General features: G+C 39.0%; 1 protein-coding gene across 2 annotated transcripts in view; it reads left to right on the forward strand.

Annotated features, from left to right (window-relative positions):
- Window positions 1-14,526, forward strand: part of man1a2 (mannosidase, alpha, class 1A, member 2) — a 157,410-nt gene that overhangs the window by 98,707 nt on the left and 44,177 nt on the right. For both annotated transcript variants that reach the window (XM_059968368.1, XM_059968369.1), the window contains 2 exons: window positions 12,605-12,728; window positions 13,941-14,034. In XM_059968368.1, coding sequence (XP_059824351.1) covers window positions 12,605-12,728; window positions 13,941-14,034 — 218 coding nt within the window. The remainder of the gene's footprint in view (window positions 1-12,604; window positions 12,729-13,940; window positions 14,035-14,526) is intronic.

The raw sequence follows: 14,526 nt of genomic DNA on the forward strand, positions 1-14,526 counted from the left end.
GTCATCCAGCAGCTCTTGACCAACTTGCTTAAGTGACTTATTTCTCATTTAGTTGTTACTTTTGTGTGGAGCAGGGCTCTTGCAATCCAGTGAGAGCATTATTATATTAACATTGTAAAAGTTAGACCTTGGCTTGAAATAAAGCATTTTCTTGTTGCTTAGTGGCTGCAATGCCCAATAACCTCTGCAGCGTAGCAAATTTGTTATTGCCCATTTGTGGAGAAAGGTTTTATGGAACTCAGGTGATGCTAGTAGTAATGGATAAATCTGTACGTTCCTATTTTTCTTCCTTAAGCTTTTTTCCATAGTTGTGCACTGAGTTGTTGAGGTTGTGTTAACTATTGATATTATGGCATATTGGTGATTGAAATGACTGAAGTTAGTTTGTTTTTGTTTGAGGTTTGCTCAGATTGCTTAATGTTCTAATGTTAGCTGTGATCCTGTCAGTAGTTTGTGTTTTGGGTGCTGAATTGTGCAATATATTGATGTCTAAAATGTTCAGGATTATTTCTGTGAAGTGATTTTTTTTGAGGAAAGCTTTTGTTTCTAAGGAATGGTAATGAAGTGCAGTGAGATACAGCTTTACTCCAAAGTTGTGCTGACATTGCAAGGTTTTGCAGTAGTTATTTTCTCATACCTTATTTGAATCTGGAAATGATGGAAGGTGTTTTTTTTTTTGGATGATCAGAATTCTAGGAAAAATTATAGACTGCAGTTGCAATTTGTCAACTCATACCCAAAAGTTAATGCAAATCGTGGATTACGGTAACAGGTGAATTTTATTGTTGGTACATTTGAAAGCATGTTTTGTTGTGTTTTTACTTAATTTGTAATAGAATGTTACATAGGTGAGGTCAGTAAATTTTTTTGCGCAAATTTAGTCTTTGTGATCTTGTCTGCAGCGAAATAGTATTGTACATACAAGTCTTCAATAGGGAGAGGAGGTGTCATTTATAACTGAACCTGACTCTCTCTTTTCAGTGGGATAGGCCGTAATTATGTGTGGGCCTCGTAGCGAGCGAGCATTCTTGCAGAGTTTGGCTCTCTTCATTTGGAGTTCCTTCACATTTCCTGTTTATTGGGGAATCCTGTTTATGAGGAGAAGGTAAAATCTGTGGTTACATGTTTGGGACCAGATATGCCCAGTAATTGACGTGCAACACTAAACTGCATTGCATGATTCAAAGAGAAGTGATGTTAACAGTTTTCTGCCACACTTGCTGATTTGTACTTTAATTTTTTCTCTAACAAATCTCAATGAGATCTCCCTATATAGACTTTTATTTTCAGTCAAGAGACTAACATTAAGAATTAGACAGGGCAGTACATTTTTTCTTGAAGTCTTTTAGAAAATTTTGGAAATTATGTTGGTATGGCATAAGGAGTGGATTGTGTAAGGCAGTTTTCTTTGGTTGTACGTATTTCAGTGCTGAAGCATGATGTAAAGCATTGGTTCTTCACAATTTTCTGGAAAGAATAGATTAATAATAGAGTGGATTCCAGTTAATTGGGTCGCACTAGCACAATTAAAAATCTGCCCCAATTAATTGAAGGTTCATGGAAATAGTTTTAAAAAAATTATAAAAGAGACAAGCTACAGTTTAACTGAGTAACAAATCATACCTTTAAATGAAATACAGAATAAATTAGAATACTATCAATATTACTCCTGGTTGCTTGTCATATCTGACAATCAGGAAACCTGTGCAGAAGAGCTTTTAAAGTGGAAAAGCCATTGTACTGGGGCAGTACCTCAGAAATTCAGTTCCAATGGTACAAGTAGACGTTGTAACTGAGGTCTTCCCTGTTTGCAGTGGATGGCCACAATTTCTTCTGTGCCTTGTCATGCTTTTCACTCTCCAAGGAGTGTTGCAGAACTGCCTTCCTGTAGATCTCACTTGCCCGATCTGCCAGAGCTGTCTCAACTTGATATGAAGTATGCCAGCTACCCTCATTTTGTTTAGTCTTTCTGTCGAAGTGGTGCATTGGGGTATGGCCGCTGTCGCATGCAAACAGCTACTTGGAGCCACAGGTGAGACCTGAGTGTCCGGTGGGGAGCAAAGATAACATTCAAGATGATTGTCGATACTTTCAATTTCTTCATAGTTCCTAACTTGTAGAAGTAGTGAAGTTATTTCATTTTTACTCCCATCCATTTCTAGCATTCCAAACCTCTATGCTTGAAACCAGAGTGAACAAGACGGTTCTGAATTTTCTTACTCCTTACTTCTTGCCACTAATCGGTGACAAGAAGTACTGCTTTTTGAACATAAGCACATGTAACCTAAGCTATTTAAAAAATCTTCACTCTAAGATTAGTGTAGTCTCTGACGCTAGCTAGAAACTGTGACAAATCTCCTACACCAATTAAGTGGTGTAGTGTCCCAAATAAATGAAGGGGATCCTGGCAATTTTCTTGTTTAGATTTTGTTAGAAACATAGAAAACCTAGAGCACAATACAGGCCCTTTGGTCCACAATGCTGTGCCAAGCATGTACGTACTTCAGAAATAACCTAGGGTTACCCATAGCCCTCTAGTTTCTAAGCTTCATGTACCTATCTAGGAGCCTCTTAAAAGACCCTATCATATCCACCTCCACCACCATCGCTGGCTGCCCATTCCATGCACTCACCACTCTCTACATATAAACAACAACAACTTACCTTTGACATCTCCTGTGTACTTGTTTCCAAGCACCTTAAAACTATGCCCTCTCATGTTAGCTATTTCAGCCCTGGGAAAATGCCTCTGACTATCCACATGATCAATGCCTTAAACTTGCTGTTTAAGAGTTCTCCCAAATAAGCATCTGCTCCAATTAATCAATGGCCCAATTAACTGGAATCCACTGTATTTAGTTTTGTTTGCAGATAATAATTCACAAATATGACTTATCAACATCATTGAAAAACTAATTTGAACTTAAGTTGTCAGCAAGATTCAATTGCTACTTGTCTAGTTCTTGATTAGAGCTTCAAGCTAATAAACTGTCATTCAACTGCATTATTATTGTTCACAGAAGTGTTGAATGTATACAATGTCAAAATTTTGAAACATCATTTAGATCCAGGTTGCAACGTCTGAGTTTATGGATGGCCTCACTTTCTTTGCCAGTACTTATATTTTTCACATATACACCATATGAGTTGGTCTTTCATTTCAAACTAAATGCTGGAAGAAATCAGTAGGTTAAGCACATCTGTGTTGGCAAAGGGTGCAAGTTGAGGCTAGAACTAAGGGATATAGATTCAGGGTGATAGATTTAAGGCAGAGATGAGGAGAGACTGCTTTTCCCAGAGAATGGTGAATCTGGAATTCTCTGCCTAGGGAAGTATTAGAGGCCATCTCATTAAACCTAGTTAAGACACGTTTAGATAGAATTTTACATAGTGGGGGAACTAAGGGCTACGGAGAAAAGGCAGGGTGGTGGAGTTGAGTCCATGTCCAGATCAGCGATGAGCTTATTGAATGGCAGAGCAGGCTCAATTGGTCAGAAAGGCCTACTCCTGCTCCTTATGTTCTCCTTATGATGCTTTGGACCAGGACCCTACATCAGGACTGAAAGACTACAGGAAAGATTGCCTGTGTGTGTTGGGGGAGGGACATAGGTGTGGGAGAGAGGCTGTTAGGTGATGAGTAGAACCATATGGGGAAGGGGTGAAGGGTGGTGTGTAAATGGAAACAGGTTGGGAATTGGTAAGTGGGTAAATGGAGGTTGGTAGGTTAAGGTGCTAAGTAGGGAGGTGGTTTTGGGCAGGTGGAGCCAAGTTGGGGAAGGAATGGGAGAAATGAACAAAGGGAGAAGAAAATTAGGTGAAAAAAAATTGGAATTAGTTTATTATTGTCACGTGCACTAAGATTCAGTGAAAAGTCTGCCTTGCATTCTGATCATCAGATTAATTCATTACACAGAATATTGAGGTGGTAAGAGGTAAGGCAATAACAGAATATACAATAAAGTGTAACAACCTAGGAGAAAGTGCAGTGCAGGTGGACAATAATATGCGAGGTCATAATGAGGTAGATTGTGCTAATGAATGTCAAAGGATAGCGTTGGGGCAGTGGTTTACTTGAAATTAGAGATCACCAGTATTTCACTTTCATTTTCATGGAGTCTTCCATGGGGAAGACAGCTCAACCACCTTTGCTTATCCATTTATGTGAAATGTCTTTATTCAAATATCATTATCTTATTCTAATGCACAGTTTTACTGGCAATGATATATTGAATATTACAGAATGGCAATATATATTCTATTGGTGCTGCCCTAAGAACATGTCTCTGCTATCCTCACTCAGTGCGATACCATATCTATCTTTCTAATTAAGGAAATTAAATAGTACTTGTATTTAATTTGACATACTTTGGGTTGGAACTTCTGGTTGTGCCCTTTATTTTGGCAATTTTGCCTTTCTTGACATGTAGGTGTGTAAATGGGGAAAATGGGTGGCTTATTGGATATCAGTTTATTGGGTATCATGGCCTTCATGACAGGAAGGCCACTACAGTCCTTGAGGTACATTGCTTATAGGTCCTCATTACTCGAGCAGTCAAATGTTCTGCTCTGGCACATGTAACCCACATGGATTCAAAAACCATATTGTCAAAGATCAGCCTCTCTGACCCCTCAACCCCTTGGCCCTTCTTCAATGTCATCCCTTCAGCATTTGTGATGATCCAAATACAGATTATCAGAGAAGGCAACATGACTGTTAACCAGGAAGCTGATCTGAATCCACTGAGTGTCCCAGTGGAGAATCAAGAAAGTTGAATCCTCTTCTATCTGTAGTAAGTGTCTAAATTGATGTGAAACTCACAAACCTAGTGTCTATTTGCTGCCCTCTTGCATCATAGAGAAGGCTGCAACCTTCACAAAGCCTCAGGTTTGTTTCTCAAGCTACTGCCTGGCAAGAAATAATGTGTATAATATAGTTCACTAGGTATACAACACTTACAGCATCTTACAACTGTACATACCCCTACTTTCAGCTTGGAAAGTTTCAAGTATGTAAATTCATGTAGTTATGTTGGTAACCATTGGCAAAATATTTCTTGCACTGCTCAAGAGCTATAGTTGGAGAAGTTGGTATGCTTTACCATTTATTGAAGTGCTGAGGTCTCACACAGTGGCCTTTACTGAAACTCAAATAGGAATAAAGACCTCCTTCCAGGAATTCTACAGGGTTTTTGCTCTTTTCCCTAACAATCTGCCTTATGCTCGAAATGGGAGAAGTTTGTCTGTTTATTTATTTAGTGAGACACAGTGCGGAATAGGCTCTTCCAGCCCTTCGTGATGTGCTGCCCATAGATCCCCGATTTAACCGTAGCCTAATCCCAGGACTAATTAACCTGCCAACCGGTACGTCTTTGGACTGTCGGAGCACCCGGAGGAAACCCATACAATCACGGAGAGAATGTACTAGCTTCTTACAGACAGCAGCAGAAATTGAACCTGTATCACTGGTACTGTAAAGTGTTGTGCTAACCACTATGCTACCATGATTCTAAGTGCATTACACACCACTTCCCATAGACCTTGGTTCTCAGCAACTCTAGAATCTCCTTGACTTTATGCAACATGCAGAAGTCAGTCAACAATTAATCTACAAGTAGTGAATGATTCCTTTTAAGTAAAATTGGTGGGATGACACTTGATGTGGGGTTCAGAGAGCCAGACCTCTATGATGGTGTCTTTTCTCTGTTGCACACTAATTTAATCACCTGATTCCTCGGCATAAACATCACCAAGGATCTCACTTGGTCTGTACATACCAGCTGTGTGGTGAAAAAGGCACAATGGTGCCTCTTTCACCTCAGACGGTTGAAGAAGTTTGGTATGGCCCCCCAAATTCTAAAAACTTTTTGTAGCGACACGATTGAGAGCATCCTGACTGGCTGCATCACTGCCTGGTATGGGAACTGTACTTCCCTCGGTAACAAGATTCTGCAGAGAGTGATGCAGACAGCCCAGTGCATCTGTAGATGTGAACTTCCCATTATTCAGGACATTTACAAAGACAAGTGTTTAAAAAGGGCCCGAAGGATCATTGAAGACCCGAGTCACCCCAACCACAAACTGTTCCAGATGATACCATCCAGGAAATGGTACTGCAGCATAAAAGCCAGGACCAGCAGGCTCCGGGACAGCTTCTTCCACCAGGCCATCAGACTGCGTAATTCATGCTGACGCAATTGTATTTCTATGTTATATTGACTATCCTGTTGTACATAATATTTATTATAAATTACTATAATTTCATATTTAAATGGAGATGTAACAAACATTTTTACTTATGTCCAAAGGTTCAACTTAATGTCAGAGAAATGTATACAATATATATCCTGAAATGCTTTCACTTCACAAACATCCACGAAAATAGAGAAGTGTCCCAAAGAATGAACAACAGATAAATGTAAGAACCCTAAAGTCACCCCCCCCCCCCCCCATGTGCGGAAGCGGCAGCGAGCAACAAATAAGCATCGGCACCATAGCAAAGACACAGACTTGCAGTTACCCCAGAGACTTCACGTTACACCTGGCATTCAACATACTGCGGCTTTTCTCTCTCTCCCAGCAAATGGGGAGACATACCAAACAGCTTGTTGGTTTACGATATTTAAAAAGCCCATTACATTGGTTTTTTTCAAGCTCTGTGCATAGAGACAAAAGATTCCGAGTCTTCAGGCCCACTGCAGATATCCTAACTCCCCCGACCATACATGGGTCTCCTGTCGTGACACCGACCCTCGATCCATCTATCTCCAGATCCCCGAGATCTTAAGCTTCTGAATTCGAGCCGGACTCTCAGGCTGAGCAACGGACAGTCCTGAAGACCTGAGAATGGGTCCCATTCCTGCAAAAAACTGAAGTCAGCGTATAATGGTCTTCAAATGAACCCCAAACCGGAAAAATACAAATATTAACGATGGAAATAGAACTGTTTCCAAAGATGCAAGCAAAGGAGTCGCCGTTCAATGCTGTCTTATCTCTGCCTCCAGCTCTGAAAGTAATAATGTCAACTTAATTCAATTCAATTTGCTCATTCTGTCTACTTTTGGTAGGCATAAGCACTGCAGGCTCTAATATTTTTTGCTGATATTGATAACAGGATGACTTGTTTGACATATATGTGTAACTCCACATGTTGATTTTGTGTTGAAATCTGTCAAGGTCCATAGAACTTTTTCACCCATCCTGTCTGATTTGGAGGTGCAGTGTCTGTTAAAGCATTAAGTTGTTTTCCGTAATAGCCTAATTTGAAATTGCTTTCTTCTCTTGGTGATGTCTTCAATTTTTATGTTGTGTGCACGATTGACTCCAAAAAGGCTGAAATGGTTTAACATTTTCTATTAAGAAAGGCAGTTAATCTGCACACATTTGGAACTTAAGAACAGCAAATGAATTAAATAACTATTTAATCTATTTCAGTAAGATTTGTTCTCAAGTGATGTTACTTAGGGCATTTATGCTCTCTAAATAACATGTTGATTCATTCCATCCAAATGAGTGGACTCCTAAAAGAAGCCACCAACAGCAAATACTGAAATGTCAAAGAAGGTTGCATAGTCAAGAACACGAGATACTGCAGATATTTGAGATCCAGGGTAACACACTCAAAAGAGGAACTCAGCAGGTCAGGCAGCATCTATGGCAAGGATTAAACACTACTTTCCCTTCATTGTGTGTGTTACTTTGCATATTCAAGCCCTGGTGATTTAGTACCTGAGAACACAACAGAAATATAAGGTCTCATTAAAATCAGTAATATTTGATATTAGTCTTTTTCACATTTTGTATTCCCTTAAGAAATAGCAGGATGTCATTTGGCTCATTGGGTCCATGGCAGCTCCCAGAGCAATGCCATCAATTCCGTTTTCAGCAACCCATTATTTTCTCCGCAACCCATTCTCTCTCGTGCTCCCTACCCACCTGCATCAATGGTTTGCAATAGCCAAACACCATATCTATGGGAAGTGGGATGAAATTGCAGCACCTGGAGTAAACCCACACAATCACAGGGAGAATGTGCATAGGTCATGTAGACAAGACTGGAGATCAAGATCAAACTTGGGTCACTGAGCTGTGAGGTAATAGCACTGCTAAAGTACTGAGAGTGCATAGATAGTGTCCTTGTGGGGTTTAATCAGACACCATGTTGGATTGAGATCCGAGCTATTTTGCCTAATTGGAGCAATTTAATTAACATTGTTCAGACTTCCTTCATGCAAGAACCTAACACATGAAAAAGAGAAACTCAGATAACATTTTTCACTGGTACTATTCTAAAAATTGTAACCAGCATTAAAGCTTAATCTAGAGTTGCTCATTGGAGACTACTTAGTTAATCTCCTAGTTTTATATTGTTTTATAACAGACGTTCAGGACTCAAAGTGTTTTCTGCTTCCTAATTTGTGCTTTGATGTGTTTGAAATTTGACAGATTAGGAGAATGAATATAGACTATCCCATGGTTTGTAATTATCTTCCTTGATAGCAATGTTTTATTTACATAACATTCCATCAATTTGCATCGTTGTCACTGGAGTTTTTGGCATATTCTTGAGTGATGTTTGTGATATTAGTTGAAACAATAAGCCTTGTGTAATGCTTGAGTTGAAAGACATTATTTATTTGGTGACATGACATTTATTGATAAGTATGCTTGAAATTGTTTTCTCCAGAGTCAAGTCAAGTCACTTTTATTGCCATTTCGACCATAACTGCTGGTACAGTACATAGTAAAAATGAGACAATGTTTTTCAGGACCATGGTGTTACATCACACAGTTCAAAAACTAGACTGAACTACATAAAAAGAAAACACAACACAGAGAAAGCTACACTAGACTACAGATGTACACAGGACTGCATAAAGTGCACAAAAACAGTGCAGGCATTACAATAAATAATAAACAGGTATTGAGGAGTCTGATAGCTTGGGGGAAGAAACTGTTACATAGTCTGGCCGTGAGAGCCCGAATGCTTTGGATCCTTTTCCCAGATGGCAGGAGGGAGAAGAGATTGTATGAGGTGTGCTTGGGGTCCTTCATAATGCTGTTTCCTTTGCAGAAGCAGCGTGTAGTGTAAATGTCCATAATAGCAGGAAGAGAGACTCCGATGATCTTCTCAGCTGACTTCACTATCCGCTGCAGGGTCTTGCGATCCGAGATGGTGCAATTTCTGAACCAGGCAGTGATGCAGCTGCTCAGGATGCTCTCAATACAACCTCTGTAGAATGTGATGAGGGTGGGGGTGTGGGAGATGGACTTTCCTCAGCCTTTGCAGAAAGTAGAGACACTACTGGACTTTCTTTGCTATGGAGCTGCTGTTGAGGGACCAGGTGAGGTTCTCAGTCAGGTGAACACCAAGGAATTTGAATGTACACCAAGAATGTACTATACACAGGCAACATTTTGTATTGTACATGAAGAATACCTCCTGAGAATATACTATATATAGATATTTAATTGAATAAAAGTATACTTAAACCCAAATTATGATCACAGTGTGGTTGATTTCAACTTGATTGGGAGAAAGTAAAGTCTGACTTAGCAGTATTTCAGTGGAGTAAAGGAAATTACTATGGTGTGAAAGAGGAGTTGGCTAAAGTAAATTGGAAGGAGATGCTGACAGGGATAACAGCAGAGCAAAAATGGCATGAGTTTCTGGGGAAAACGCGGAAGGTCCAGGATAGTTGTATTCCATAAACAAAGAAATACTCAAAATGCCAAAATAGTACAAACATGGCTGACAAGGGACGTCAAAACTAATGTAAAAGCGAAAGGGAGGGCATGCAACAAAGCAAAAATTATTTGTAAGACAGAAGATTGGAAAGCTTTTAAAACCCTAGAGTGTAACTAAAAGAATCATTAGAAGGGAAAAGATGAACAATGAAAGAAAGCTAGCAAACAATATGAAAGTGGATGATAAAAGCTTCTTCAAGTATATATAAAAAAATAAGAGATGAGAGTGGCCATAGGATCACTCAAAAATGAGGCTGAGAAATAATAATGGGGGACAGGAAATGGCAGATGAATTAAATGAGTATTTTGCATCAGTCTTCCCTGAGGAAGACACTAGCAGTGTGCTGGCTGTTGAAAGGTGTGAGGGAACAGAAGTGAGTGCAGCTACAAGATGCTCAAAAAGTTGAAAGTCACCTGAGTCCACAAGTCACCTGGACCAGATGAACTGCATCCTAAGGTTATAAAAGTAATAGCAGTCAAGATTGTGGAGGCATTAGTAATGATCGCCCAAAAATCATTGGCATGGTGCCAGATTACTGGAAAATTGCAAATGTCACTCCACTCTTTAAGAAAGGAGGAAGGTAGCAGAAAGGAAATTATAGACCAGTTAGCCTGACCTCAGTGGTTGGGAAGATGTTGGAGTCAATTGTTAAGGTTGAAGTTATGGAATACTTAGTGACACAGGGCAAGATGGGACAAAGTCAGCATGGGTTCCTTTAGGAAAAAATTTTGCCTGAAGGACTTGTTGGAACTCTTTGAGGAGATTGCAAGTAGGATAGACAAAGGGGATGCAGTGGATGTTGTATATTTGGACTTCCAGAAGGCCTTTGACAAGGTGACACACATGAGGCTGCTTACCAAGTTAAGAGCCTATGGTATTACAAGAAAGTTACTGTCATAGTTAGAGCATTGTCTGATTGGTAGGAGGCAGCAAGTGGGAATAAAAGGATTCTTTTCTGGTTGGTTGCCAGTGACTAGTGGTGTTCCGCAGGAGTCGGTGTTAGAACCACTTTCTTTTATGCTGTATATAAATGATTTAGCTCATGTAAATGGAGTAAATGGTTTTGCTGTCAAGTTTGTAAATGATACGAAGATTGGTGGAGGGGCAGGTAGTGTTGAGGAAATGGGTAGGCTGCAGAAGGGCTTAGATTTAGAGAAAGAGCAAGAAAGTGGCAAATGAAATATAATATTGGAAAATGCATGATCATGCATTTTAGTAGAAGAAATAAATGTGCAAATGACTATTTTCTAAACATGGAAAACATCCAAAAATCTGAGATGCAAAAGGATTTAGGAGTCTTTGTGCAGAGCATCTTATAGGTTAACTTGCAGGTAGTCGGTGGTGAGGAAGGCAAATGCAGTGTTAGTTTTCATTTCAAGAGGTCTGGAATACCACAGCAGGGATGTGATGCTGAAGCTTTATAAGACACAGGTGAGGCCTCACCTTGAGTATTGTGAGCAGTTTTGGGCCCCTCATTTAAGAAAAGATGTCCTAGTTGGAAAGGGTTCAGAGGAGGTTCACAAGGATGATTCTGGGAATGAAAGGCCTTATCACATGAGGAACTTTTGATGACTATGGACCTGTTCTCACTGGAATTTAGAAGGATGATGGGGGATCTGATTGAAACCTTTTGAACACTGAAAGGTCTAGACAGTGTAGATTTGAAAAGGATGTTTCCCTTGGTGAGGGTGTCTAGGTTCAAGAGGGCACAGCCTCAGTATAGAGGGATGTCCATTTCAAACAGAGATGCAGAAAGATTTCTTTAGCCAGAGGGTGGTGAATTTGTTGAATTTATTACCGCAGGCAGCTGTGCAGCCAAGGTCGTTGGGTGTATTTAAGGCAATCCTTCATTGGATACAGTATCAAAGGTTGTGTGGAGGATACCAGCTAGTGGGGCTGAGGAAGGGAAAGAAAGGATCAGCCATGATTGAATGGGGGAGCAGACTCGAGCCAAATGACCTAATCCTACTCCTACTCCTAGGTATTATGGTCAAATTGCAGTTCAGTTTAACATGTGCATATTTTATATTTGATTCTATTATCTTCAGACCAGAATGAGATGCCCAAAGTGGAGGTTCAGTTCAAATTTCATCTTGTGCTTTCATAGAACATCACTGGTCTGAAGCTGCACTTATGGTTAGAGGTATTTGGCTTAGTATGGTCAAATGTGCAGCAGGAAAGCTGATGGTAGTGCTGGTTTGAGAAGAGCAGGTGGTAAGTGTGAAATTCTAACTGTCTGCAGAAATAGCTGAATAAATTTAGCAATCATCAATGAAGAAAGTTACTGCTTTTTAAAAAAAGCCTTAACGGTGCAGTGATGGTAGGTTGGATTTGTATAGTTCCCGCTTCTCAGGTGCAAATACATTTATTTCTTCTATATTATTTTCAAAAATAAAGAAACTAGACAGTTTTGAGTAAACATACCAATTGACATAACAGTTTCTGGACAATATATCACATTTTAAAAGAACTGACATGAAAAAGGCTCCAAATATAGTTTTTGTAATTTATAATGTGATTTTTTTCAGGATGTCACCTGATTTGTTTGTGATTTTGAGGTGAAGAATCACCACACTGGTTTCAGATGACTGACAGAAATTGTTACAAGAAAGCTATAAATATTTAACATTGAGCAGAGACAATACTAAATGTGATGCCACTTTTGATCACAATCTTCCTTTAGAGAGCCCAGATAGCTTGAGTTTTTACCCTTCTTCAAAATAGCCACATAATAATCTTAATAATTAAGTAACATTTGTTTGCCTGTAGTTTTCAGTAACCTATTACTATCTGATAACCAGCTTTTCTAGTCTGTTTGTGATTATATGTTTATTCTTGTCTGGGTTCTTGCATTCCCAGTGGTGTTGGACGGAACTGGGGCTGGGCATCTGCTGGGAGTAGCATTTTGTCTGAATTTGGGACTCTGCATTTGGAGTTTGTTCATCTGAGCTACCTGACAGGGGATCCCATCTACTACAAGAAAGTAAGTGTGTGCTAGCCACTATTATTATATGAGTCAAAGGTATTGTAATCTTTTATAACACTTAATGAATTCCTGAACATAGACTTGGAATTTCTTACACTTAATGTTACTGCAGCAGTATTTCAAATAATTGCTTATCACCCAGAAATTACTTTGTTGGTAGCAGTCTTTTAAAGTTGATAAAACTTTTAACATAAAATAATTGTTCTGTAAATGATTGAGGAGTAGGTGGTTGCTAATGCATTTAATAAACAGTCCATTGTGTGGATTCATAGCTTGAAGATTGTGAATTTAAATTCTCCTATGTTAAACTGTAGATTTCAGCTTAATAAATTGTCAATATAAAAGCTCAACCAGTTGGCGATTGTTATTTAGAGGTGGATCTACCAAGATTTTGGTATATTCAGTGCTTCGATAAGAGATCCTGCTGCTCATATCCCAGGAATTGCTTTCAAGGGAGAAACTAGAAATCCAGATCTTCCTCACTTCATAGGTTCTGAAACATAGATTGGATTGTTTTGTTGCCTCCTATGGTCCTTCAGTCTGAGTAAGCCACAGGTTGCATGAGTGCTTACTCTTTTGAAAAGAGAATATTCAATGCACATTTTAAATTATGTATGTTCTTCATATAGTCACTCTGAAATAAAATGGAATTAACAGGTTTCTAATTCAATGTCGGAATGTTTCTTTCTTAAATGGGTGTGTGTTAATTGGTTATTTTGATTAAAAGTAATGTTCATCAAAGTCCTGTAAGGAATGAAGATCAGCATTCCAATGTTATCATTGATGTGAATCTTTAGTTCTTGGTCAGTAAGCTTACATCTTGTCACTAAGTACATGCTTTGCTTTCTAATATGTGGCAGAGGCTATGATAATGAGCATGGAATTTGATACCTTGCTTCCAGAGCATCATATTACTTGGGATGTAAATCTGTAATTTAGCAATTGCAGATTCCCAGTCAGATATGTAGAGTATGCAAGTCTCTGGACTGCTTTGTTTGAATGTACCTGTCTTAATTCATGCCATAAAATAGCTTGAGACCACACAGACATAACATAACTAATGTGGAAAGAGCTAGATTGCACTTCCACTGAAATGCAAAGGGACTGAATAAATTGTTATCCAATCCCTTAGTTTGTCAGGTAGAGATAATTTACATTTGTGAAATTAAATCAGCAGAAAAAAAAAAATTGATTTTGAACTAATTACAGGTGTTACATATTCGGAAGTTATTGCAGAATATGGATCGACCTAATGGCTTGTACCCTAACTACCTTAATCCCAGGACAGGTCGCTGGGGCCAGCGTGAGTATTTTCTTGTACTTGAAGCATAATTGTTTGTAGTACTGCTATACAAATTTTATTTTATTTAGTTTCTTGTTTTGCTGAAGGGAGAATTTTTAAAGCTTTGGTAGCACAATGCATCTATCAGGAAATTGAAGCTAATATATTGACTTCAGTGGGATTTTGTCCTACAAGCTTATCCTAAATTACTTGGGTATTTTTATTTTGCTGAAGTAACCAATCAAATAAGTGGATCTCATGTTTAAAGATCGCATTTTGGTTCAAGATTTGAATGTATATGTCTGGCTTCGTGATTACCAATGCTGTTTTGAAGGATGTGCTGCTCCCTCTGAGCCTTCAAGTTGTTCAGCACAGAGCATAATTCATTTGTAAGCTGGATTGATATTCCTCTAATTGCATTTTTGTAATGTTGAGTCACTTGAATGCAGAATAGCACTTGGCTTTAGCGAGGCTCATGCAATTTTTCCGGCTATTAATTTTAAAGAACATGGC

The sequence above is a fragment of the Hypanus sabinus genome, chromosome 4 (assembly GCF_030144855.1).
Source record: "Hypanus sabinus isolate sHypSab1 chromosome 4, sHypSab1.hap1, whole genome shotgun sequence".
Classification (NCBI taxonomy): domain Eukaryota; kingdom Metazoa; phylum Chordata; class Chondrichthyes; order Myliobatiformes; family Dasyatidae; genus Hypanus; species Hypanus sabinus.